The sequence below is a fragment of the Pelodiscus sinensis genome, chromosome 4, assembly GCF_052426305.1.
Source record: "Pelodiscus sinensis isolate ZL-2025 chromosome 4, ASM5242630v1, whole genome shotgun sequence".
Lineage (NCBI taxonomy): Eukaryota > Metazoa > Chordata > Testudines > Trionychidae > Pelodiscus > Pelodiscus sinensis.
In genome coordinates this window covers 30,455,861-30,480,277 of record NC_143055.1, presented here as the reverse complement: position 1 = coordinate 30,480,277, position 24,417 = coordinate 30,455,861, and the positions used below count along the sequence as shown (strand labels likewise).

Here is a 24,417-nt window from a genome sequence, read left to right as displayed (position 1 = left end):
CATTCCACCTATTTCCATCTGAGCCCTCTCCACCAGAGCCATAGCAACATCTATAGCTTACCTTCTCAAGGTCCCCCTTGAAGACATATGCGCTACAGCCACATGGGCTTCTGACCAAACTTTTGCAAAGCACTATGCGCTTTCTCGTGGACCTTTCTCTTCAACAAGGGTCTCCAAGGTCATGTTGTCTACAGATTACCTGCCAGAGCCAAACTCCCTGCCTCTAGTCACCTGCTGTGGAGCACCCACAGGGACATCTTTCTTTTGAAGAGGAGCTTGCTTACTTTTAGCAGTAACTGATGTTCTTCGAGATGAGAATCCCTGTGGGTGCTCCACTACCCTCCCTTCCCCCTACTTTGAAGACCTTTTTTCCATAGGCCAGGTTGTGGGTAGAGAAGGAACTGATGGGAGGATGGCCTGCATATGCACAGTTGCACCATGCGGTGCTTGTGCGTCTTGCTGCTGCTAATGTGCAGCTCCCCCAGGCACTGCTTTGAAGATTCCAATCTGAGGCAGGTGGGTGGAGGATAGTTCGGTGGTTTGAGCATTGGCCTGCTAAACCCCAGGTTGTGAGTTCAGTCCTTGAGGGAGCCAATTAGGGATCTGGGGCAAATCTGTCAGGATGGTACTTGGTCCTGCTGTGAGGGCAGGGGACTAGACTTGATGACTCTCAAGGTCCCTTCCAGCTCTCTGAGATAGGTGTATCTCCACATATTTTCAGGTGCTGGGATGCACTCACACCTGCTGTGGAGCACCCACAGGGATGCTCATCTCAAAGAATGTCAGTTACTGCTAAAGATGAGAGAACTTCCTCTTAACCTTTTCCACCAGTAAGGAACCCTCCACATCATTCAGTCTTGAATCTGTCTGCTCTTACTGAGCCTCCATCTGAACCATTAGCTTCATGTTCCATGTCTCAATCTGTGAAAGTTGAATTCCTTGGGATCATTACTTTTGAGAGAAGTATAGATGAATTGAGAGCCCTCGTGGAAGTTCTGTCATGCACTGTATATCCTAAGCACTGTACACCATGGCAACATCATAAATTCATTCCCAAATTGGTTTTTGGAGTTTCACATAAAACAATCTACATACCTGCATTTTTTCCCAAAACCACATGCATCTGGTAGTAAGGGTGGTGTTATTCCCTTGATGTACAATATGTTCATGAGACATTATGCTATAGTACACAACTCTGCCACTGACATCCTTTGGGACAATGGTCCTTCACTCTAGCTTGGCCACCTGCCTCGTTGCACCTTCCTCCTCCTTGAGTACTGTTCATCATTTACCCACGGTGGAGCACACAGATACCAGCACTTAAAGAATAAGAAGGTGGTTTCTTGCATTATAACACCTGCCTTATAGTAATTTAGGGATGTGGTCTTTATTCCACTACCCATCCTCCTTTCCCTGTGCTTTGGGCCTTACTTGGATTTGCTGAAGAGAAGAAATTGGTAATAAGCTTGGCCTACACCTCTCCACTTATCTGCTTGGTTAGATGCACAAGGAGACCAAGAGTGTAAGTACAGGCCACTAGACCCTAAGGATGTTAAAGATTAGTTGACTATCCAATAAACAAATGCTTCTCAGATATTTGAGTCGAATACTTGCTTCCCTTCCTTTCCGCCCTTGCTGCCTCTATCAGATAGAGTCAGCAAAGGGAGGGGAAGAGGGTATACTTCAGAGTGGTAGTGGCAATTCCACAGAACCCGGGGTCAGCTGAGGACTTACCAGCTGACCCTGGCTCCGTGCAGCATTTCAAAGCAGTAGCACTGGGTGCTTCCACTTTAAAATACACAAGAGCCCTCACTGGAGACTCATGTACATTTCAAAGCTGGCACGTCGCATGCAGCCTGGGGCCAGCAGGAAGTCCCGCTGACTCTGGGCTCCACATGGGTACTTCTGCTTTGAAATGCAAAAGGGCTCTTGTGCATTTCAAAGCAGAAGTACCCAAGAGCCCTTTTGCATTTCAGCGGGACTTCCTGCTGGCCCCAGGCTGCACGCAATGTGCCAGCTTTGAAATGCACGAGAGCCCCCACTGGGGCTCTTAAGCACTGCCACATTCCGCCTTTGAAATATATATCAACTAGTCGAAGGAAATTCCATTGACTGCTAAACTAACAAATTAATCAATACTAATAGTCTTATTAGATGCTGCTTTCAGAATTCTCCAAATCCGGGCGCAAGGAGAACATGCGTATTCCAGAGTGAATATGAATTCAGACCACATATCTTAAAGAATCTCCAATTACTGTATGACATGTAACCACCTCCTCTTCCACTCAAGCCATGCACAATGCTCTGTGCACACATGAGCAAATTTGACCACTCACTTGAGAGCTGCACCACAAATAGTCAACAAAGCATTTCTTTTGGAAGCCTTCATGGTCTTTCCATCAGACCTGATCAGATACTACCACTAACAATGGTCACCTACGGCTATGCCATCCAGTTTCCTTTCCACGCACCTCTCCCCTGCTTTTCACATTCCATCTTCAGGGACTTTTCTCTTGAGAATCATTTTCAAAAGAAATGGCCTTATTGCTTTGTTGGTATAGGTGAGGTGCATTAGGAGTACTGGGAAAAGAAGCTTCTACTCTTGATATTTTCTCAGTACAGAGAAGAAAGGGGGCCTTCATCTTGTTTTATTTGATCGCACCAAGATCAAGTTTGGTTCATGGCTCTTAATTTGCAGGACATGTATTTACATATTTCCCACAGGAAGTACTTCAGATTAACATTAGGATTCAGTCATTACCATTACTAGGTGCTTCATATGCTCTATCATTTCAAGAGTATTCACCATGTGCCTGACAGTGGCACATGTAAGGAAACAACAATCTCTGAACAACTAGCTGATCAAGAACAGGCCCCAGAACGTGACCAAGATAGCCCTAACTTGAATCATTACCATGTTGTCTCAGGGCTACTAATGAGCTACAAAAAGTCATCTCATTCCATCACAGAGAAGCTTTATAGGAGACCCTGCATGCCTCTGTCAACACGATCATATAAGTCAGAGCATAAATTCTGTTCCCTTTGATATTTCATACATGAAGTACTGAAATTTGTCTATTTTTTCATGAGCTATTACTCCTCAGTCTCACCATCTCAGGAGAATATTGCTCACAAGTCACCTACAGTGGGATTTATACTGACAGTTAAGAATATAGAACCAGAGTTATTTTAGGATAAATAACTGTTCTCCTTCAAGGAGTGTCCCTCTGGGTGCTTCACCTTTAGGTGTTTTGGCACCATAGCGCGCCTGGCTGGAAGATTTCAGTAGCAGTGGCTTTGACAACTAGCTCGTACGTGCTCAAAAGTGCTATATACACTAGGCGGCTAATGCACATGTGCGAGGTACGTTCTCAGTTCCTTCTCTGCCGCCACCTACGCCAGTTGGAACCCACACTGCGCACTTCAGATTTTTCTCTGAGACAGCTAGCCTTAGTTTTTTGTTTCTTTTGCTTACTTACCCTTTTTATTACTTTCTTACAACAATCTTACGATTTAAAAAGAAAAAGACTACTGTCTCCCTTAGACACGGAGACAAGTGCATGCTCTGCGCCTCACATGCCCCTTCAGGGGATTCCCCTCTCATGCGCTGAGGAGTTTTCTTTCCCTCAGCTTTTGCCTCAGCCTCCTCACATATGGCTGAGAGACTATTTTTCCTCACAAATTTGAACATTTTTTTCTCTCAATTTTTGCAGCGTTCTCCCAAGCGGGGACTCTGATTTTTAAATGCTCTTTTTTCCTCACGGGCTGTCATTCTTGCTGTCAGACTAGCACTCTCAGTGCATATACTGTCTGGACAAATAGAACGCAGTTCACTATCATCAGTGAAAATTTGGCAGCCGGGGTTAGGAGAGCCAGAAGGTTTTCAGTTCAATCTGATCTCCCTCCAAAGCTCCATTGGACCCTGGTCACCATTCATCCCCGCTAATATCACCAGCGGCAGTGTCAGAACAAGGCAGTTCCCCCTGCCTCAGCTGCCAGCTCTGCCTCTGCGAAACAAAAGAGAGCACATGCAGCAGCAGACAGGGAATCCCCTTCAGACAAGAAAGAGCGATCCTTGAATCCTAATCCAGCTTTGTCCCCTGCTGGAGCTCCAGACAAGTGCATAGAGGGTCAGTGTTCACCCACAGTGCCTCGAGGGTCTAAGGATCTGGCCAGTGTGCCTGAACATGTTGATAAGCCCAAGCCTGTCACAGCTGAACAGCACAGGGCTACAACAGCATCGTCTATCTTACCGACACCGACCAGTGCTGTACATAAAAGCACCGCAGGGACCAGGGCGCTGTTACCACCTCCAGCATCCATGCCATCCCCTCTGCTGGCAAAGCCAAAGCATACACTAGCACAATATTCCTTACCACCTGTGAGTCCCTTTTGACCTTATACATCCACGGATGATTCTATGATTTCTTCAGTGCCCGCGACACCCTTATTGGGCACTGACTCCTCCCCGCATTCTGAGGCTTTCTCCATGTCCATGTCTGGCACTTCCATTCCTCCATTCTCCGGTGAGGCAGATCAGGTCTCCATAATGACCTCAACTCCTCCTAGACACTCTATGCTGAGGTGCAAATTCCCTTGCTCACAAATGGCCTTACCACAGTGGCAACCTGCATATTGGCTACCACCACCTATGCCAATGCCCCCACATGGCCCTAGTGGGCACCTTACAGGGCTCTGTAGCTGTAGCAGCAGCAGCAGCATCTCCATGTTGCCCAGCTTCGGTCAAGGCCTACATCCACTGTATCCCTTGACATTTCAGAGGACCAGACAGATTTTGATGGGCCACTGAGTGACAAGGAATCCACTACCTCCTCTCACCTACTTACCCAGATCTCTCTTTCCTCCCCAGGGGACACACTCATGCCTTCGCAAGCTCTATCTGGGGATGATTTAAAGGTATTCCAAGACCTAAAAGGGTAGCTAAGGTCTTCGAGGTCTCAACCACACTGCCAGAGACCCAGCATAAATTTACAAGCATCCTCCATACCTCTCCATCCACAAAGCCTGTTATCCCCATGGAACCTCCCCTCATGGATCCAGCCAAGAAACTTTGGCAAACACCTGCCACTATTCACCCAGTGGGCAAGCAAGTGGATAGGAAATGTTACATCACTCCTCAGGATGCGAGTTTTTATTTTCACATCTGTTCCTCAACTCCATAGTAATTGAGGCAGTGAATCAAAGAAGCAAGCAAAACATTGCTAAATCTGCCCCTCCTGATAGAGTGAAAACGTTTGGATATTATGGGCAAACGGTCATACTTCTCTGCCTCCCTCCAGCTACATATTGCTAATTACACCACTATGCTGGCAAAATACACTCACCACATTTTTCAGCAAATTTCAGACTTTATTCAATTCCTCCCAGAGGAAAAAATAGAACAAATGAGAGCAAACACTAAGAAGGGTCTCTTGATAGCCAAAACAGCTCTCCAAGATGCTCTGGACTCAGCTGACACAGCTTCACAAGCTTTGGCCATCTCTGTGGTGATGGGAAGATCCTCCTGGCTCCACCTCTCTGGTTTCCCTAAGGAGGTCCAGACAAAGATGGAAGACTTTCCGTTCGAGAATCCGAAGCTCTTTGCTGATGGCTCAGTTGCTTCTTTACATTCCCTCAAAGACTCCAGGGCCACGCTTAGAACATTGGGCATCCAGGTTCCTGCACCAAAACGAAACAAAACAAATCTTACGTTCAAAGATACAGACTTTCCCTCTTTGGTCATTCTGAAAGACAATACAACCCTAGAAAGTGCCAGCGTCAGGCGAGAAGGTGACAGCCTGCCGACCAACCCACTCCATCTCAGTCCTCTAACTCTAGGCAAACATTTTGAAGGTCTGGTCAAGAACCATCAGATTTGTCTTCCCTCGCCTGAGCCTCTGATCACTCTAATATCCAACCACAGATTAACGCCATTTTACCATCAGTGGTGCCTCATAACATCGGACGAATGGGTTCTGGACGTGATAAAGTTTGGATACTGCATCTCCCCTTCCTATCTCCTACCAAAACCCAATCACCCACTCCGTCCCTCTTCAGGGACCCATCTCACGAGACTGTTCTGTGTCAAGAGATCGAACACTTGCTCCATATCAATGCAGTGGAAAGGATTCCAGAATAATATCAAAACACCGGCTTCTACTCCAGATATTTCCTCTCAGAGAATTTAGGGGGCTGGAGACCCATTCTCGATCTCAGAGCTCTCAACAGATATGTGCTGTACCAGTGCTTCAAGATGGTTACCCTCTTCACCATCATACCCTCCCTTAACAAAAATGACTGGCTGGCAACTCTCAACCTTCAAGACGCGTACTTCCATGTGTCCATACATCCTGCGCACAGGAGGTACCTAAGATTCACAGCAGGGGGGCAACATTTCCAGTATACAGTACTACCTTTTGGCCTTTCCATGGTGCCGAGGTTTTTTTCTCAGGTCTTGGCAGTTGTGGCGGTCCACCTGTGAAGATAGGGAGTGTCAATCTACCCCTATCAAGACTGAGTCACGTCCACTATGGTGCTGTTCCATGTACTTGGCCTATAAATCAACTTATCCAAATGCCAGCTCCAGCCAACCCAATTCCTAGAGTTTATAGGAGCTCAACTTGATTGTATCCTTACTCCATCAGAGGTTCCTTGCAATACTACATCTAGTATTCCAGCTTCACACCACAGCCCCACAACTTCCTGCTAGGGCATAACTCCAGCTACTAGGCCATATGAACAGTTGTCCCACAGGCCAGATTACAAATGAGGCCTCTACAACACTGGCTGAGCATAGCATACAGGGCTTGGATACACAGCCTTCACAAACTGGTCTCCCTTCCGAACCTGGTCAGACACTCCCTCCAATGGTAGTCACAAAGGCAAAATGTGTGCGCTGGGATCCCCTTCCACAGGCAAGCCCCCCATCGTTCACCATCAGCACAGACACATCCCAACAGGGATGGGGAACTCACCTGGGTACCCTCACCACACAAGTACAGTGGTCTCACACAGAGACTACGATGCACATCAATGTGCTCGAACTCCGAGTGGTATACTATGCCTGCCAGAATTTTGTGAACTGTATTTCCAACTCCACAGTGCAGATCTTTGCCAACACCCAAGCTGCAATGTTCTACATAAACAGGCAGGGAGGGGCGAAGTCCTACCCCCTCTGCAGAGAGGCAGTCCAGTTATGGACTTAGTGCAGTGCTCACAATATAATGTTAATTGCCTCACATCTCCCTGGCAAAGACAATATAACTGCAGACAATCTCAGCAGGAACTTCCCTGTAAACCATGAATGGGAGTTAGATCCCACCATCTTGCATAAGATCTTTACACAATGGGGTTTCACACAGATCAACTTGTTTGCCACCAATGCCAACAAAAAGTGTCCACACTACTGTTTGCATGTGGGCATTGGAACACAATCCCTAGGGGATGCGTTCATGATACACTGAGGGACAGCCCTACTATACGCTTTCCCCCCATACCGCTTCTCCATCAAGTAGTCACCAAGGTGCGCTTAGACAATGCCAATGTCATTCTGATAGCACCAGACTAGCTGAGACAAACGTTGTATACCTACCTACTGCAAATATCAGCCTATTGCCCACGGCATCTCCCATGGCTTCCCCATCTCCTCATTCAATGTCATGGTCGCCTTCAGCATCCTCATCTGCACACCCTGATCCTTGAATGGCTCACTTCTCTAGAAACAGAATGCACAGATGAAGTCCAACAGATCCTCCTTAGCAGTCGGAAAACATTCACTCTCAAAACTTACCTGTACAAGTGGCGCTGATTCTCCACCTGGTCTCATCTCCACCATCTTGACCCATCTTCCGCTCCATTCCCTACAACCCTGCAATACATAATGGAACTAAAACACTCAGGACTTTCCCTCAGTTCACTGAAGGTCCACTTCTCCGCCATAACCACTTTACATCAGCAAATAGACAGCAAGTCGCTATTTACACATCCCACAACCAAAAAGTTTCTCAAGGATTTGCAGAACATCTATCCATGAATCAAACCTCCAGCTCCCGCCTGAGACCTCAGTTTGGTTCTGACCGCCTTAACTTGTAAACAGTTGATCCTATGACGACCTGCTCTATGCATCACCTTTCTGTGAAGGTGGCTCTACTAGTGGCAAAAACATCTGCCAGGAGAGCTGCAATTTTGCTAACTCACCTTTCTCCACCTTCCACAAGAACAAGGTAGTCGTACAAGGTAGGTTCCTGCCTAAGGTGCCCTCTCCTTTCCACTGTAATGAACCTGTTAACTTACCAGTCTTTTCCCCCAAACTTCATGCCAACGAAACAGAGGCCACACTCCACACCCTTGATTTACGGAGGGCCATTGCATTTTACCTGGAAAGAACCAAAGAAATTTGGAAAACCAACAGGCTATTCGTGTCAACCACTGAACAATCCCAGCAACTCCCCAGAGGATCTCTTCCCAAAGGATCTCAAAATGGATAGTAGAATGCATAAGAATAGCATATTCAACCTTTGCTAAAGAACCACCTGCACAACTTTGTGCACATTCGACCAGGACCATGGCAACATCAACAGCCTATCCGAAGCTCCCACCTCCAGTGGATAGACTGCTTATAATCACCTAAAGTGGAGCACCCACAGGGACACTCCTCAAAGAAAAGAGGGTTACTCACCGTCTGCAGTAACTGCCGTTCTTCAAGATGGGTGTCCCTGTGGGTGCTCCACCACCCACCCTTCCTCTCCTCTGCTTCAGTTATTTCCATACTTTCTGGAGCAGAGAAGGAACTGAGGAGATTGTATCTTGTGCATGTACATTGGGCACCTAGCATGTGTAGCGCTTTTGCGTACGTGCGAGCTAGCTGTCAAAGCCATTGCTACTAAAATCTCCTGGCCAGGCATGCTGTGGCACCAAAACACCTAAGGTAGAGCACCCACAGGGACACCCATCTCGAAGAATGTCAGTTATTGCAGAGGGTGAGTAACCCTCTCTTCTTCGACTTTTCTCCCTCTTCTTCCTCCCCCCAGGCCACACACAGATGCTGTTTCTAACATATATCTTTGGTCAATTTTCATCATTTGGGATCCTGGTCTTACTAGTATATCACTGATCTACTATTTGCTCAAGCCCAAGCTCATATTAATAGTGTGTGTTCAGATTTATGACCCACATTTCAAACCATTATTGCTAATGGTTTTTTTTGGACTGTTGGAATAGCAAATGTAATTCTTAGAATATATCTCAAGAAGAAATAAGGGATGAGAAGTCTATATGAAACTCTGATATCTATTTTTAAGCCCCCGATTCCTTTGTGATCAATAAGCCCACTCTTTACTTTGACTAATTTAAAAAAAATTGTTTAACATTTTACGAATTAATTTAGCTCCTCAGCATTTCACACTGTTAATGTGGAACCAAATGTCAGAAATTATACAGCATAGGCTATCTATTAAGTTGTGCCAGGTATATAAAAGTTTAGTAACAATTCAAAAAAATCCTTAAAGTATTGTGATTATTTTATTATAGGGGATGGAGTGCTAGATCTCTCTACAAAGAAAAGCTCAAGGCTGGAAGAGTCAACATATGATCCATCATCTTCTGAAAATTCAGTGTCTGGGTAAGCAGCATTTGAATTTAGTTATTGAAAAAGGAAACACTGAAAAAAACTCTATGAAATCAGATAATTTTTATAACATACTTGTTTAGTATGTATTGACACACAATTCAGTTTATATTTTGATTTTTTTCAAGAGTTTCACTCATAAGTGTGTGTCTATGTATATATCATTTGTTTCATTGTCTTTTTTTTCTTTCTGTTAAAGAAAAGTTATCAGAACAATCACCAAACTTTAGTTCATGTTACTAAAAATGAACTGAAACTTAACTACATTATACAATAGACTAGGATAGTAGAAGAAATGTAAATTTATTCTTCAAGGTTTTATTTAGGAAACTTCCATTTTGCACAAAAATATAACACCCAGATTAATTTGTTCATGTCATCTAAAGGATATTTATGAAATATAAGCGGGCTATTTTATCTTTAATATTAAGGAGAGTGCGCTCCTAATTGTTATGTTTTTATCATGGTTTTGCCTGTGGTGTGTGGTGGCAAACTGCTAAATATGTCCATTCAGCATTAAAAGCTAAAAATGTTGCTTCATGTGCTGAAAGCTACCATTACATTAACTGAAACAAAAATAGTGAAATACATTGTTCTGTTGGATTTTGTTATAATTTTGGCATTCTCCCATCCACTAGTCATAGCAGAACCCTTTTTGTCACCTGTACATCTTACAAAATAATTTTGTTCCAAACAATATAATTAGCTTTATTTGTTTCATTGTTTGAAATTATATTCTGTTAATTTATTGATATGAACAAGTTTTAAAACTAGGATTTATCATTTGAAAAATATAAACAGTGATTAAAATTTTCAAAACTGAGTTGTATATTGACAAAATGGGACTTAACAGTTAATTGCAGCACTTTTCCTTATGGAATTATAAAACTTAGTCTTGAAATCTGGGGGTTTTGTGTTAGAAATGTACCAATCGCTGCAAATTTTCTATAAGGGGTTGACTCTTTTATTACTTGTTTAGCGGTAACGTCACGTTTCTACTAACAAAATCTCATTTAGGATTTTGGTATTTAATGGATTGTTAATTGCATAACAAATTATAAGTGTTGCTCTGCAAGCATGTATCAAAGGGAATATAGAAAACACATGAGAATATTATCAGATACTGAGCTAGGATTTAAAGTTCTTGGAAGGGCTGCTGTAGAAGCCATCGTATGATTTTGACACGTCCTACCAGAACTGTAGCATTTTACTATCATAATCAGTAACTACCACATCTCAAAGACTTAAAGTATCAGAAGCAGTGATGTTACCTAAGCAAGGAGTATAATAAAGGAGTGGACCCTTCCCTTCCATAGCTGTGTGAGAGTCTCTCATGCATCAGTTTACCATCGTTTCATTCCATCCATCCAGGAGACTACACAGACACAGAGAGGACTATGTGGAAAGAAGTGCTGAGTTTGCAGATGGTTTGCTCTCAAAAGCTTTGAAAGACATTCAGTCTGGAGCACTGGACATAAATAAAGCAGGCATACTTTATGGCATACCTCAAAAAACTTTACTTCTCCACTTAGAAGCCTTACCAGCAGGAAAGCCTGCATTTTTTAAAAACAAAACTCGAGATTTCAATGATAGTTATTCATTTAAAGACAGAAAAGAAACTTGTGCAGTGCTGCAAAAAGTAGCTTTGTGGGCAAGAGCTCAAGCAGAGCGCACAGAAAAAAGTAAACTCAGTCTACTTGAAACCTCAGAATTAAAATTCCCAACAGCTTCCAGTTACCTCCATCAGTTAACTCTACAGAAAATGGTCACTCAGTTTAAAGAAAAAAGTGAAAGTCTACAATGCGAAACTTCAAATCCTACTGTACAGTTAAAAATTCCTCAGCTAAGAATAAGTTCTGCATCCAAACCACAATCTGATAATGCTGGTCTTCTGGATGTCATGTACCATGTTTCCAAAACATCCTCAGTCTTAGAAGGATCTGCTCTTCAAAAATTGAAAAATATACTCCCTAAACAGAACAAAATTGAATGTTCTGGACCTTTAACTCACTCAAGTGTTGACTCCTACTTTCTGCATGGGGACCTCTCTCCTTTGTGTCTTAATGTTAAGAATGGAACAGTTGATGGAACCTCTGAAAATACTGAAGATAGTTTGGATCGCAAAGACAATAAACAACCAAGGAAAAAACGTGGCCGCTATCGACAATATGATCATGAAATAATGGAAGAAGCTATTGCTATGGTAATGAGTGGGAAAATGAGTGTTTCCAAAGCACAAGGAATTTATGGGGTACCTCACAGCACTTTAGAATACAAAGTTAAAGAAAGATCTGGAACACTGAAGACTCCGCCGAAGAAGAAACTTCGATTACCAGACACTGGGTTATTTAATATGACAGATTCAGGGACTGGCAGTTGCAAAAACAGCAACAAGCCCGTATAGATTAATTGTTAGCAAATTGTTTGGGGTGTGTGTGTTTGTCTGTGTGTGTGTGTATATATATATATATATATATATATATATACACACACAAACACACACACGAAAAATACATATGCTCACTAACAGAAAACATGAAATTATACAGTTCAAAAAACACATACATGCCTTTTTGAAAAATAGTTTTATTCAGGGTTTTCACTGTGGACAGAATTATAAAGTTCTCCCTTAATTCTGATAGTGTGTATTTAATAAAATCCTTGTATAAATAGGTGAAAAGATTCAGGTTTTCTTTAGTAGTCAATAGCATAAAATGTTTTTTGGGGAAAAAGTATTTGTCATGTGAAGCATTATTTTTAATTGGTAAAAGAACCATTCTAGCCATTGAATAAACCATCTTTTGAAAATACATGACCCATGATTTGCAAACTTCTATACTTCACAGAGTACTTGCAATAGTTTGTAAGTAATTCAGAATACACAACTCAAGGGATTATTTTTCTTTTACAAAGTTAGTTCCTTGCCAAGAAAATGGATGTGTGAAGTATTAGTAGAAGGTAGTACATTATGCGGAAGAAGGAAAAAAAAGACATCATAACTAGATTTCCAATACAACTAGAAAAAACCAAAACATGTCATTAATAAAAATGTGTTAGCAGACATAAAACTGCATTTTTATTATTTTAAAAAAGAACTTTGTTGTTCGTTTAGCAAGAAATTGGTGTTTACAAAATATACATTTATGAAAACTGACAAATTACTGTAGCTATAGAATTGTTAAATATGAAATAAGATGGAATACTAAGTATAAAATAATTTAAACTTAATAACATAATTTTCCTTTTTCGTTTGGAAAATAAGAACTTTTTAAGGTTTAAGAGAAAAGTTGGAATGCAACTTAGAGCATGTTCATAATGTGCACAGAATGAGCTTGAGAATGGATATTACACGTGCTGATTAGTTAATGTTATGACTACTTAAAATTCATTTAAGGATTGTCACTCCTTATATTGAAAAAAAACTAACTCACTGTAACTGTAACATATTTGCTGCTGTGACATTTCAAACCTTTTCAGTTTATCAAAATGAATATCAAGTTTTCATTTTGGTGGGCCGATATATTATCATTTTGCTAATAACCAAATTTGCAGTTCAGGGTCTTGATAGAATCACAAATATTAAACAGTGAAACTGTTTTGAACTTTCAGTAGTATAAATTCTTTATAAATTTGGTAGTTAGAAGCTAGACAGCAGTTCATTTTAAATGTGATTTTTAATAGAATCTGAGAGACCAGTAGTTTTCAGATTGCAGTTTTTAAATTAATTTTCAATTATTTACATTGGATTTTATAGAACATGTAATTTTGGTGGTGTAATGTCATAAAGCATTTGTCTACATTAGAATGAGGGCTTGCTTTATACATTCAAAATTTCAACATCTGTGCCCCTTTTCCAGTTAAAAATTTGGTTTAGATTGTTTTTCTAAATCAATTCACACACATTTAGAAACACTTGTTTTTTCACTTTTTGTAAATTTTCTCAGTCACAGACATTATCAGACTTGTTTTCTGCTTAAAGTTGCCAGTGTGTAGGAGAATTATCCTGTGTGGATATAAGACTTCATTACATGTATAGGTCCACATCATGTGATTGACTTTGAAAATAAACTTGCCATTGAGCTCAGTGGGGAATTCCTCTTTAAAATTAATGGTAAAGTCTATCTCTTGGGTGTTAACATTATTTCAGGTAAATACTTACATATTAAAATAAATTAAATCCATAAGAATTTAAGTGAAACTGCACAACCACCAACATATCAATTTTGTGGTCTCTTAGATCTATAGTGTACCCTCTTCAACTATTAAGGCTTACTTTCATATTTGAAAAGGAATCCTTCTGTAAAAATAATTATACCCAATAACAAAGTAGGATACATAAAAGCAGGTGTCATGGTCATCGTTGATTTTAAAGAATTAAGCCATATTTTGTGAAGGTCACAAAGATGAATTTGTTAATGTATCCTCCTCAATGGAAAACACAATTAATAGTACTTAAAAGTTTCAAAATCTCTCTTTATACAGAATTTTATTTACAAAAGTTTTGAGGGCATCAATGCATTGCCTAATATTTATACCACACTGAAGTTTTTTATTCCTCAGACAATATTATAAATTCAGTCAGACGTTTATATTGAAAGCAAATTACAGTACACTTTTTATATTATTTAAAAGATGACCTGACCAAAAAATTGACAGGATTCATAAAATCAGGGATCATTTTATTATTGACTTAACAGTGATCAGTAGTTTTGTATGTAATATTATAATTAATTTTCAGCATTTTAGTACTTGTATTTATTTATTTTTTTGGTCAGAAATAGTATATTGAAATATTTTTTGATAGTTTTTAGATGATGCTCAGTCTGTAAGTGTTTAAAAAGAAACAGAATTACTTCTAATTATTAGGCTAACCTTTGATTACACAACTAAGGAAAGACAGGGAAATGTGTAAGTCCCCTTTCCCTAACTCCAGTGTATTCCATTTAAATGTCATTTAAGTTGTACCTTTGAACTGTTTATAAATTCAGTTACCAGTCACTACTTCGTAATTGACCATTTCTGAAAATTCATGTTTCAGCAGACTTTTAAATGAAGGCGAAAGCAAGCCCTACATGCTTTCTACTTATTTGAATGTTTCTCAAGTATTTTATATTAAAAAACAGTGCCTCTGTTTTTAGAACTACTGCTCAGTAAAGTTGTTTAAACCATTTCTGGTAGCTAATGACAATTTTATATTAAATTGTATATTAACTTTAGTGAGACTGATTTTTTTAGTTGTTTACAGTACAAATACTTGTATTTGTTTTTTAATTGCAGTATTTCCATTGTCGCAGTAATTTAGTAAAACTCTGTGGCTGCCTTGATTTTTGACAGATTTTGTTAATAACTGATTTTTAGGCAATTAGTTATATTTATGCATAAATCAATTGCACTATAATTCATGAATTATTTATTACAATATTTTCTAATGAATTCCATGTATTTGTCTTGTGTTGTAAATGTACTGTAATTCTGTTTCCTCTTTGTGTTGTTATATTCCTAAATCTGATTGTATGAATTTTAATTGTTTAGTTAACGTGTTTCTACGTTGTAATTTGTAGTAAAGCACTTCAATGCTTTTGCACATAAATTTACAACACTGATGTGTGATTGATTTTGCTCATTCAGTAAAACAAAAAAATACTGCATACTGGCTCATTTGACTTACTCCGTAAGCACAAATTTACTATTGATACAGTAAGTTCATGATAGAACTTGCTTTTAACAGTTACTTTTACAATGAACTTATTTATAAAGCAAAATTAATTGCCACAAGGAAGACTGGTTCTCAAAATATGGTGGTCCGCAAATAAATTAGGCAAACTTCAAAAAAATTAAATGTTTTAAACTTTAGGGGAGACACAACATTTCTTTTAGCTGTCAGAGAGCTTTATTTAATTTGTTAAACTTTCTTTAGCCAATATTTATTTAATAAACCTATACATTGGGGCATAAGAAAAGGGAGAATATTTATAAAAATAATTTTGTTCTCCTTTTGACTACTTCTAAAATAATTTTGTTTCTTCCAAGACCTATTTCCTTTTGGCTCACTTCTTCATTGAAGCTGTTACCATTCTATAAAAACTGAGAATGAAACTCCAGGGAGAAAATCTTCCTGTACTCCTAGTGAAGTTTTTCCTTGATAGTTCTCTTAAGTTAGAAAACAGATCTTGATATTTCATATATATATTCTATACAAAATAGGTCTTTACTTTTCAAACTGGTTAGATCACTATGTATTGACCCTATGCCTTTGTTTCCAATATCTGCACCCACAGAAAATTGTTGCCTATGGCACTCAGTAGCATCTTAGTAGAAGAGTTAATGCAGTCTGAGATTGAAGCAATTTCCACAAAATCGGTGCATGGCTTGACTTCGAGAGTGTTAATGTTAAAGATTTGTTAATTGTATTGCCTCTAACGCACCTAGTTTCTATTCCCTTCCTCTGCTTGAATACTATACCCACAGAACCTCTTTCATGGAATTCATAGAAAGCTAGAGTTCTGTGAAGAGAGGAATTGTACCTACCATTGCATACAGGAAGGGGGACGAGTCATGTGTGGCTCTATGGGGCTAGTAACCTAGGCCTCTGTATTTGGCACTGCCACTTTTTGCCATGGGGATTGTTGTGATACTATAGATTTGGTATAATGACAACACAACAGAATGAAGAGGAGGGGGGGGGGGGAATCTTACTGAAGCATAACTAATACTTAAAAGGGGTTGGAAAGCTACTAAAAACATGAAAGTTGAATGAATTGTTTACATATATGAACACTTCTACAGAGAGGAATTCTATATATCTCTTCAAAAGAAATGCTTTATTTTAAATAGATTTTTAGGCTTTTGACCAGAGCTGCAGCTAAGTTGTGCTAGGTACAGTTTAGTGCAGGGTAACTTTTTAACATTTTTAATTCTCTTGAGCTTGGGGTCACTGAGTCCATGGCATAAGTTAGAGCAGCATGACCTACATATGATCTTATAGGGCTGTTCTGGCAGCTAGGGATCAGAGGAGTATAGGAATGCAATTTCAAATCTACTGATGGCTAGGAAAGGGATGGTATTAGGAGCAATAGTAGTGGCTGTGTACACCTGAGAATTATTCTACGTACTCTGAAATCCTTCAATTGCAAACTCAAGGCAGTTTTGATGCTCCTGAAAGACCTGGGCCATAACTGAGAGACATTTAAGAACACTGAAGTTTACTACACTAATGAGCACATTTTTTTTCTTTCGGTAAATGTTATAATATTATTCATTTGACTATCCAATGTTCAAAAAATAATTTTACAAAGATTGAAGAACATACAAAGATGACTCCTATCTGGAGACTTCAATGTATATAGGTAGCTTTTACCACACCAATCAGTGAACTAAAGGTTAATCAAAGCTGTTATATGCTAGGTGCTTGTTTAAGCTACAGCATATAATATTACTGAACAAACTATTAAATAACATGTTAAAGTCTAATTACCATGTTGAAATATTTTTATTTCTATTTTTAAGTTTCAAAATATGCTCTTAAAATTGAAAAATATAGAAAATACTTTTATGTATCCAGTCTGATTACAAAAGTCAATTTTTAACCTAATTTTTCTATTCTGCTTTGTCCTGGCTTTTAGCTTTCTTCTTATTATTTTTTGATTTTTGGTCGTCCGGTTTGTTTTTTGGTTTTCAATGCATCTGATAAGTCATTCTGTCTCACAGAGGTGGCCATGTTAGTCTGTATCTCAAAAAAAAAAAAAAAATTAGGAGTGCTGTGGCACCTTAAAGACTAACCTATTTATTTGGGCATAAGCTTTCATGTGTAAAAATCACTTCATCAGAGGCATGGAAATAAAGTGGCTTTTACCCACAAAAGCGTATACCCAAATAAATCTGTTTGCCTTTAAAATGCCACAAGGATTCCTCGTTTTTGTAAGTTATTATACATTTTATAATTACTACGATTGGAGTTCCATATAAATGACCATCACTGATTGCATCCTAAACTCACTCATGGCGGCAATATCATTACAGACTCTACTATATAGCATAATTTACATGACAGATGCAATACATTTATTTTTATTTCATTAACATTTTAAATTGAATTTTAATTACAAGTTCAACTAATAACATCAGGGTTCAGTTAAGATTTTAAGAGGTAGTTGGACCATCTAAATGTCTCACTTTGAACACCTCCAAATTTGTTATAAAATGTTTCAGGAGAGGAAGAAAATCACCAGAAATTATTATAGTGGGCACATTTATAGCATAAAAATTAAAGTTTACCTATGACCTAACTTATGTATTTTTGTAATTCAAATGTGATACTAGCTTGTTTATCTTTAACCAATTAATTTATATACATGGTATATTAAAATATAAAATGTTTTGTTCTATGATCAACAATATTGTAAAAACCAATCAAAATGGAATTTTGCCAAAATGGAAATTTAAATATTGAAATGACTGATGAGAGAAATAGGTAAAGAGTTAGTGTCATGTTCAGAGTTTGGTGATATGTTTAAACAAATGTATACTTTTCTAAAACAGAATTATTTTAATATTATTTACTACTCTTGCTATTGGTACCAGTAAAAGTTCTGAATTATAGAGGGATAACTATTTTGTTGTAGTTGCTATTCAACAAGGGATTTTGTGTTTAGTTGAAGAAAGGTCTGTATTAATTTCTACAATGGAACATTTTCAGCTTTTCAGTTTAAATGATTGATTAGGTAAGTAATAACTTTAGTTTTAATGAATTTATATTGAGAAACCAAATACTTAAGAACATAGTATTTTGTAACTGATTTTGTTTTGATTGAGTGTATGAAAACAACTGTTTCAAAGTCTTGTTTAGATATATACACTTATTAGTTAACTTGATATTTAAAGAGATTCAGTCTCATTAGACATGCATGTTATTTACTTCAGAGGTTCCTTTTTGTTTTCTTGTAGATGTGTGTTTGTGTGAGAGAGACGGAGATGTAATGGAAGCCTGTGGCAGACTTCATTCTAATGTTTTAAAAACTGGAAAGGGAATTTATATCTTAAAAGAACATTAAGAGCAGTGATGGTTTCTAAACTTATTTCTATGGTGTACTAAGGTTAAATGTTCTTTTAAAAAATGTTTTAAAGTTCACGTTAAACATCTTAGGGGCTGTGCTGCACAACACACACAGTAAGGGAGGATAGTCTTGTGGTTAAAGCACAGGCTCAGGCGCCAGAAGAGATGGATTCTATCCCTGGCTCTGCCACAACCTTCCATTGTTACTTTGGATAAATTGTTTAATTCCTCTCCATGCCTCAATTTTTCCATCTGTAAAATAGGGATAATACTTTCCTGTCATGTTTGTTGTGAGGGTCAATTTAGTAACATGTGCAAGGAAATTTGAAACACCAGATTGAAAGGTGCCATGAAATAAATAATACTCTATTTGAGAAATACTAGAATTCAAACTTCCTTTTGTTTTTGTTTTTCAAGTAAAACATTTTTTTGCTGAATATTTTCCTACTTGAGATAGAAATATTGTACCATATATAACATACACATCAGCAGCAGTGAAATAGCTCTAAGACATTTGCCTTTTCAGAGTTTCAGTCTTCTACGTAACAGTTAAAAATATAACAAACACCGTGTTTAACGTAATTTATTTTTTGTTTTGATTTGTTTTTGTTTTCAGTTCAACAGTTGATGCAAAATCAGAGGAAGCAATTAAATTGGAAAAAGGAAAATCAGCACTAAACAAGGTTTTGGAGTCTTTGTGCTCTTATCACTGGCATCAGATTTTGGCTATTTTAAAATTTTTGATCCAAGACACAAATGTTCCTTCACTTTGCAATTGCCTGCAACCTCATATTATCCATTCAGAAGATCAGAAATCTCTCATTGAAGATAACTGTGTCCCATTTTGTAGTTCTGATGGACATATACTGATAAAAAAGAGCTGCTGTTTACACAATCCTAAACCAAACACTTGTTTGCCGTCTTTGTCTGTCTGTATTAAAGATTTGCACTGTTTGTCATGTCAGACTATAACTACTGGATGTATTAAGACAACAGTGAATAAAAGGATTGATAACAGTTGTAATCCTCACAGGTATTATACAGGACAATTACACAGCTGTAACAAGTACTCTGTGACAGATGCGTCCTTTCCCTCAACTGAAGACAGTGATTCCTCAAACAACATTGAAAGTTCTAGTAGATCTCGCAGCCCATCACCCCCTCCGTTGTCTCCTGTACAAAATAATGAATTTGAAACCTTTGAAGAATCACCTACAGATTTTCCAGTTTTAGAGAATAACAATATTGAAATAACCATTAATCAGCCTCCATCTCTCTTTCCAGCAGACGGAAGCAATGAAGAGTATAAAGACAAAGATAAACTAGGCAAAGGAAAAGCGTTTTATTACTCAAATGAAACCTTGCTGTCAACAGGTCAGGAAAGCCGGAAATGTTCTATAAACTCTGAAAAGTTTGAAAAAGGTGAAAATTCTGCCATTTTTCAAGATTTAATGGATCGTATTAATGAAAAATTAAAATCAATAGAAACTACAGATATATCAACTAATCTTATAAAATTGTCTAACAGTGACAGGGCACCTGAAAATGATAATGGAAATTTGGGGGACTTCATAACCTCTCTCTTGCATAGTGCTAAAGCAAATGATTACACTTTTATGGAGTTACTGAGACAACATGATAAACAAGTGGAAAATAAAATTATCCAAACAAGATTTCGCAAACGCCAGGAAACTTTATTTGCAATGTATAGTTCTCCTGATTCACCTCTCATTAGACGACAGTCTTTGCAAATCAAAAGGGAACTTGCAAGTCTTGATGAAACTTTCATAAGCAAAAAGTCAATTTCAGAAAGAAATGCAAAAAAGTCTTCAAAAAATGATGGCAAAATGTCAGCAAACAAAGGAAACAGTTATAACATGTTGGAAGACAAAGCTATACAAAATCCTGAAAATAATGTAGGTATGAGATGTCAAGCTAAATCCAAATCCTTGCCAGTGTATCAAGCAGATTCAATGGAACTACCTCTGAATAATTTTGAAACCAATTCTGGTTTTGTAGCATTTTCTGAAAACAAAAATATTACTATCATCGACCAGACTAACTTTGCAAAAAGACAAGGAGATTATGCACTTGAAAAAGAGAATGATCAGAACCCTTTGAAGGGAGAATGTAATGGCATTTTGGGGAGAACTAAACGTAACATTGTGCCTCCTGGATGGTACTCTGTATATGTAACAAATGATTTTTTATGTAAAAAATCCTCCAAAGCAAAAAAATCTGAAAATTTGGAAAGAGAGAATATAGTTAAAGATCTGCATGCTGAAAGATCTATTAATGTAAATAAGATTGTAAGGAACACAAATCTACAAGTTGTTGTGGAGCGCTTGGAAGATACATTAAACTTAGCTAAAAAGACTAAAAGTCCATTGTTGGATAGATATAAAATATCCAGAAAATTGAACAACCATACTTATGAGTGTGACATGAACCAAACTGCTAGGAGAGATCTAAATTTTAACATGGATGAAAAAGAATATGTAGAACAGAGTGTCCTGCCCCAGTCTCACTTGTCATGCAGCAATACGTGCAAAATAGATTGCGTGCCAACAAGAGAATACAAAGAAGTTCTAAATCAAGGACTTGGTAACAACCTTTTGAAATCTTCATCCTTTGATTCGGGCAGATTGACTGCCAGTACTAAGGATGTACAAACACAATCTGAAATTGGGGAAAGTGCATCTCTTCTTTACTCTAGCCCAATAAAGCTTATGTTTGTCTCAGAGGTTAATAGTAGTGAAGGAGTCAAATATACTTTAACTGCTGCCAGTGCATCTTCTACAGTAAACACTGATCTTTGTTTATTTCAGAAGTATCCAGACATCATATCAGGAAAAAAATTCAAAACGAGTGATCTTGTTCATGAAGTCTGCATTGGAGACTCTGGATATAATTGTAATGAAAGTGACACTAAAGAGGAACCAAATATTGTTAATACTGAGATAGTTGCAGATACTTGTGCAGCTGGTGAAACTGACTTAAATTATTGTAAGCAAAGTGAAGAAACTATGGAAAAATCAAGTAGTAGCAATGAATCTGTTTTTAAAAGAAAACCTGGCAGGCCTAAAAAATTAGGGCCTCAGGTTGTAAAACAGGTCAAGCGACCAATTGGACGACCTCCAAAGCCTAAAATAGACACTGCTGAAAATAGTGATCATCAAAGTGAACACACCACTTATGGGGAAACCACCAAATCTGATGCAACAGTGATAAAAGAAGTTATTAGTAACAAAAATATTATTGTGACAGTTGTTTTTGGAAGGTCAAGAAGAATTAAAAGACATGTTTCTGAAGGTAATACCAATACAATTAATTATATGCCTACTCAATGTTATTCCAGTTTTAAAAACGATTCTAGTGAACTGAGGCCAAATATTGAAAGTGAAAGTGGTTTTGCCAAAATAGTAAAAATCTTACCGAATTCTGCTACTGAAAATGAAGTGTCTGGTTCTGGTTATGAGTATATTAGACCTATCAAGAATAATCCAATATTACCACACTCCTATAACAATATCATACGACCAAATCAGAAGAAGCCTTTAACTATCACTAGAAAGCCTGGTAGACCAGCAAAAGTAAAAATATCTGGCATATCAGTGACTGTTAATAGAATTTCACCTCAGGAACGAAAAGTAAGTATTAGCGGCTGCCTGCCTCCCTTACAGCAGCAACATAGTTTTTTTTCTAACATATCACAGGAAAAAAATAACCAACTATGCAATAAAGTAGATGAAAGAAAGACTGTTGAGAATGTCACTACCAAGGAGGCATTCGGCAATGTGATTACTGCAGAATCAAGAAAACATGAAATTCCTTTGAGGCATTCTGTTAGAGACAGAAGGCCATCAGTGCATTTCTTACACTCATTAGCATCTTCTAGCACATTTACTTGTAGAAGTGCCTTGCTACATAAATCCTATAAGCTCCATTTGAAAAAAGCTAAGAATCAAAAAGAAAAACATATGCAATCAAATCTGAAGATCGTATCCAAGGATACCTCAGAAACTAAAAATTCAGGGAGTGAAGAAAAGGGTTCTGGGGTGAATGAACTCAGGTCCATTAATGAAATATCATTGGATCCCATATTTTCATCAAATCCTTCTCTCAGGTGGTGGGCTACTTCCACTTCATGTGACTCCTTGTTGGAAGAACTAAATAATAGATTTGAACAGATAACCAATACCTGGTTGCAAGTGGGTGGAAATGAATTTGAAAAGTGTTTATATGAAAAAAGGAATCATGTTGAACAAGATTGTAGCATTAAAGTATCAAGACCTTTAGACACCTGCATTGTAGAACTTGAAGCATCACCTATAAAAATGCTTTTTCAGAAGAAGTGTAGTATGAATGAACTTAGTACTTGGTTTATGCAAACAACAGAAACACAATCCCTTTCTCTAGTGAGAAAAGCAAATGCTCGCAATCCTTTGGAAGTAATTGGTACTAGAGACATTAAGATGGGAAGTAAACAATCAGATCTTAATACTAGCCCTTTCAGAAAGCACTTTAAAAAGTTTGCACTATCCTCTCCTTCAGAAACAGCTGGAAAATTACAAATGCTGCATAAAATGATCCAGGCTCCAATCCTAAATATGAAAAGTAATTTCACACTAGCTAAATTAAGAAGAACTGAATTTAAGAAGTTACAACATGACAGGTGGACACCAGTGAAAAATATATATAAACATGGAACAGGTGACTGGAAATCAAAAAGGAGAAATTTAAGATTTTTCTGCCAAAGCCAGTTTTTTAAAAATACAAGTGGGAAAATCAGCGATGTAGTGTCTGTGCATCAAGGAAAAAGTACTGTAGAAACCCAGCCCACTGAAATCTTAGAATCTCAAAGTAGCATCTTGCCAACTGGAACTGAAGTCAAAGATTCATTTCTTCCACAGACAATGGAACTGTCCGACTTCAGCCCACATCCTGGTTTAACAAATATTTTTAAATCACAGTCAGAAATAAATGGAACAAGTTATAATAAAAAAAATGTTGGAAAAGCACAAAATCAAGTTAAAATGAATGAAAGTACATGGAGAACCAAAACCTTTAAAGACTGTAGAATATTTCTGAGAAAACTCAACCATATTGAACAGAATAAATCTTTTAACTTCAATACTATCATTTACTCTCCAGGAGCTGTTGAAAGTAAGAGCGATCAGACCTACACTGAAGAAAAAAGGCATCATACTTTAAGATCCTATTCTGCTAGGCAAGATGCATTAAAGATAAAAGAAAGAGAAGTGGAGCTATCTAAGGGAACTAATCTTTCCAAAATTACTGCAATGGTGGATGATCAATTAGACGGCAAAAAATCAAGCACGTCTGTAATGCATGAAAGCCCTGCTGATAGTTCTGAAGTTCTTAACAAAATAAACATAAGAAAAAGACCACAATGGGAGACCACTGATATGAATATAAGAAAAAAGCATAAGAGACAATCATGCAATACTGGACAAATGGCGAATTTTTACTCAAAATACCAACTAGGTAAGTTCCCTTGCCCCTTAACTTTAAAATACTAATTTTAAATTGAAGTAGAACAAAGAGTAGAAGCAGAATAGTGGACAAAATTAAAATGTATATTGTGTAGGTCAAAAACATCCAATTTTCAAAAAGTAGTAAAATGGAACAAAGTATAACATTAAATGCATAGTGCTAAAAGTGCAATTAAAATTTTAAAAATACCTTATTTAATTAGTTTCATATCTTCTTTTACAAT

The 24,417-nt window shown here is 37.9% G+C and overlaps 1 protein-coding gene and 1 long non-coding RNA gene across 7 annotated transcripts in view; one reads left to right on the top strand and one right to left on the bottom strand.

The window, feature by feature from the left end:
• LCORL (ligand dependent nuclear receptor corepressor like) overlaps nucleotides 1–24,417 on the top strand; it is a 168,236-nt gene that overhangs the window by 124,192 nt on the left and 19,627 nt on the right. For 2 of the 6 annotated variants that reach the window (XM_075930673.2, XM_006136998.5), the window contains exons 6-7: nucleotides 9,529–9,619; nucleotides 19,294–24,185. In XM_075930673.2, coding sequence (XP_075786788.2) covers nucleotides 9,529–9,619; nucleotides 19,294–24,185 — 4,983 coding nt within the window. Of the gene's footprint in view, nucleotides 1–9,528; nucleotides 9,620–10,996; nucleotides 15,272–19,293; nucleotides 24,186–24,417 lie in introns of those variants that run through there. The other 4 variants (XM_089777836.1, XM_075930676.2, XM_075930677.2 and 1 more) reach the window with 4 other exon arrangements.
• Nucleotides 5,519–7,921, bottom strand: LOC142829669 (uncharacterized). Its single transcript, XR_012904357.1, has 4 exons — nucleotides 7,790–7,921; nucleotides 7,592–7,714; nucleotides 6,414–6,475; nucleotides 5,519–5,679 (listed from the first exon to the last, which is right to left on the bottom strand). It is a non-coding gene; the product is annotated as an uncharacterized LOC142829669 (long non-coding RNA).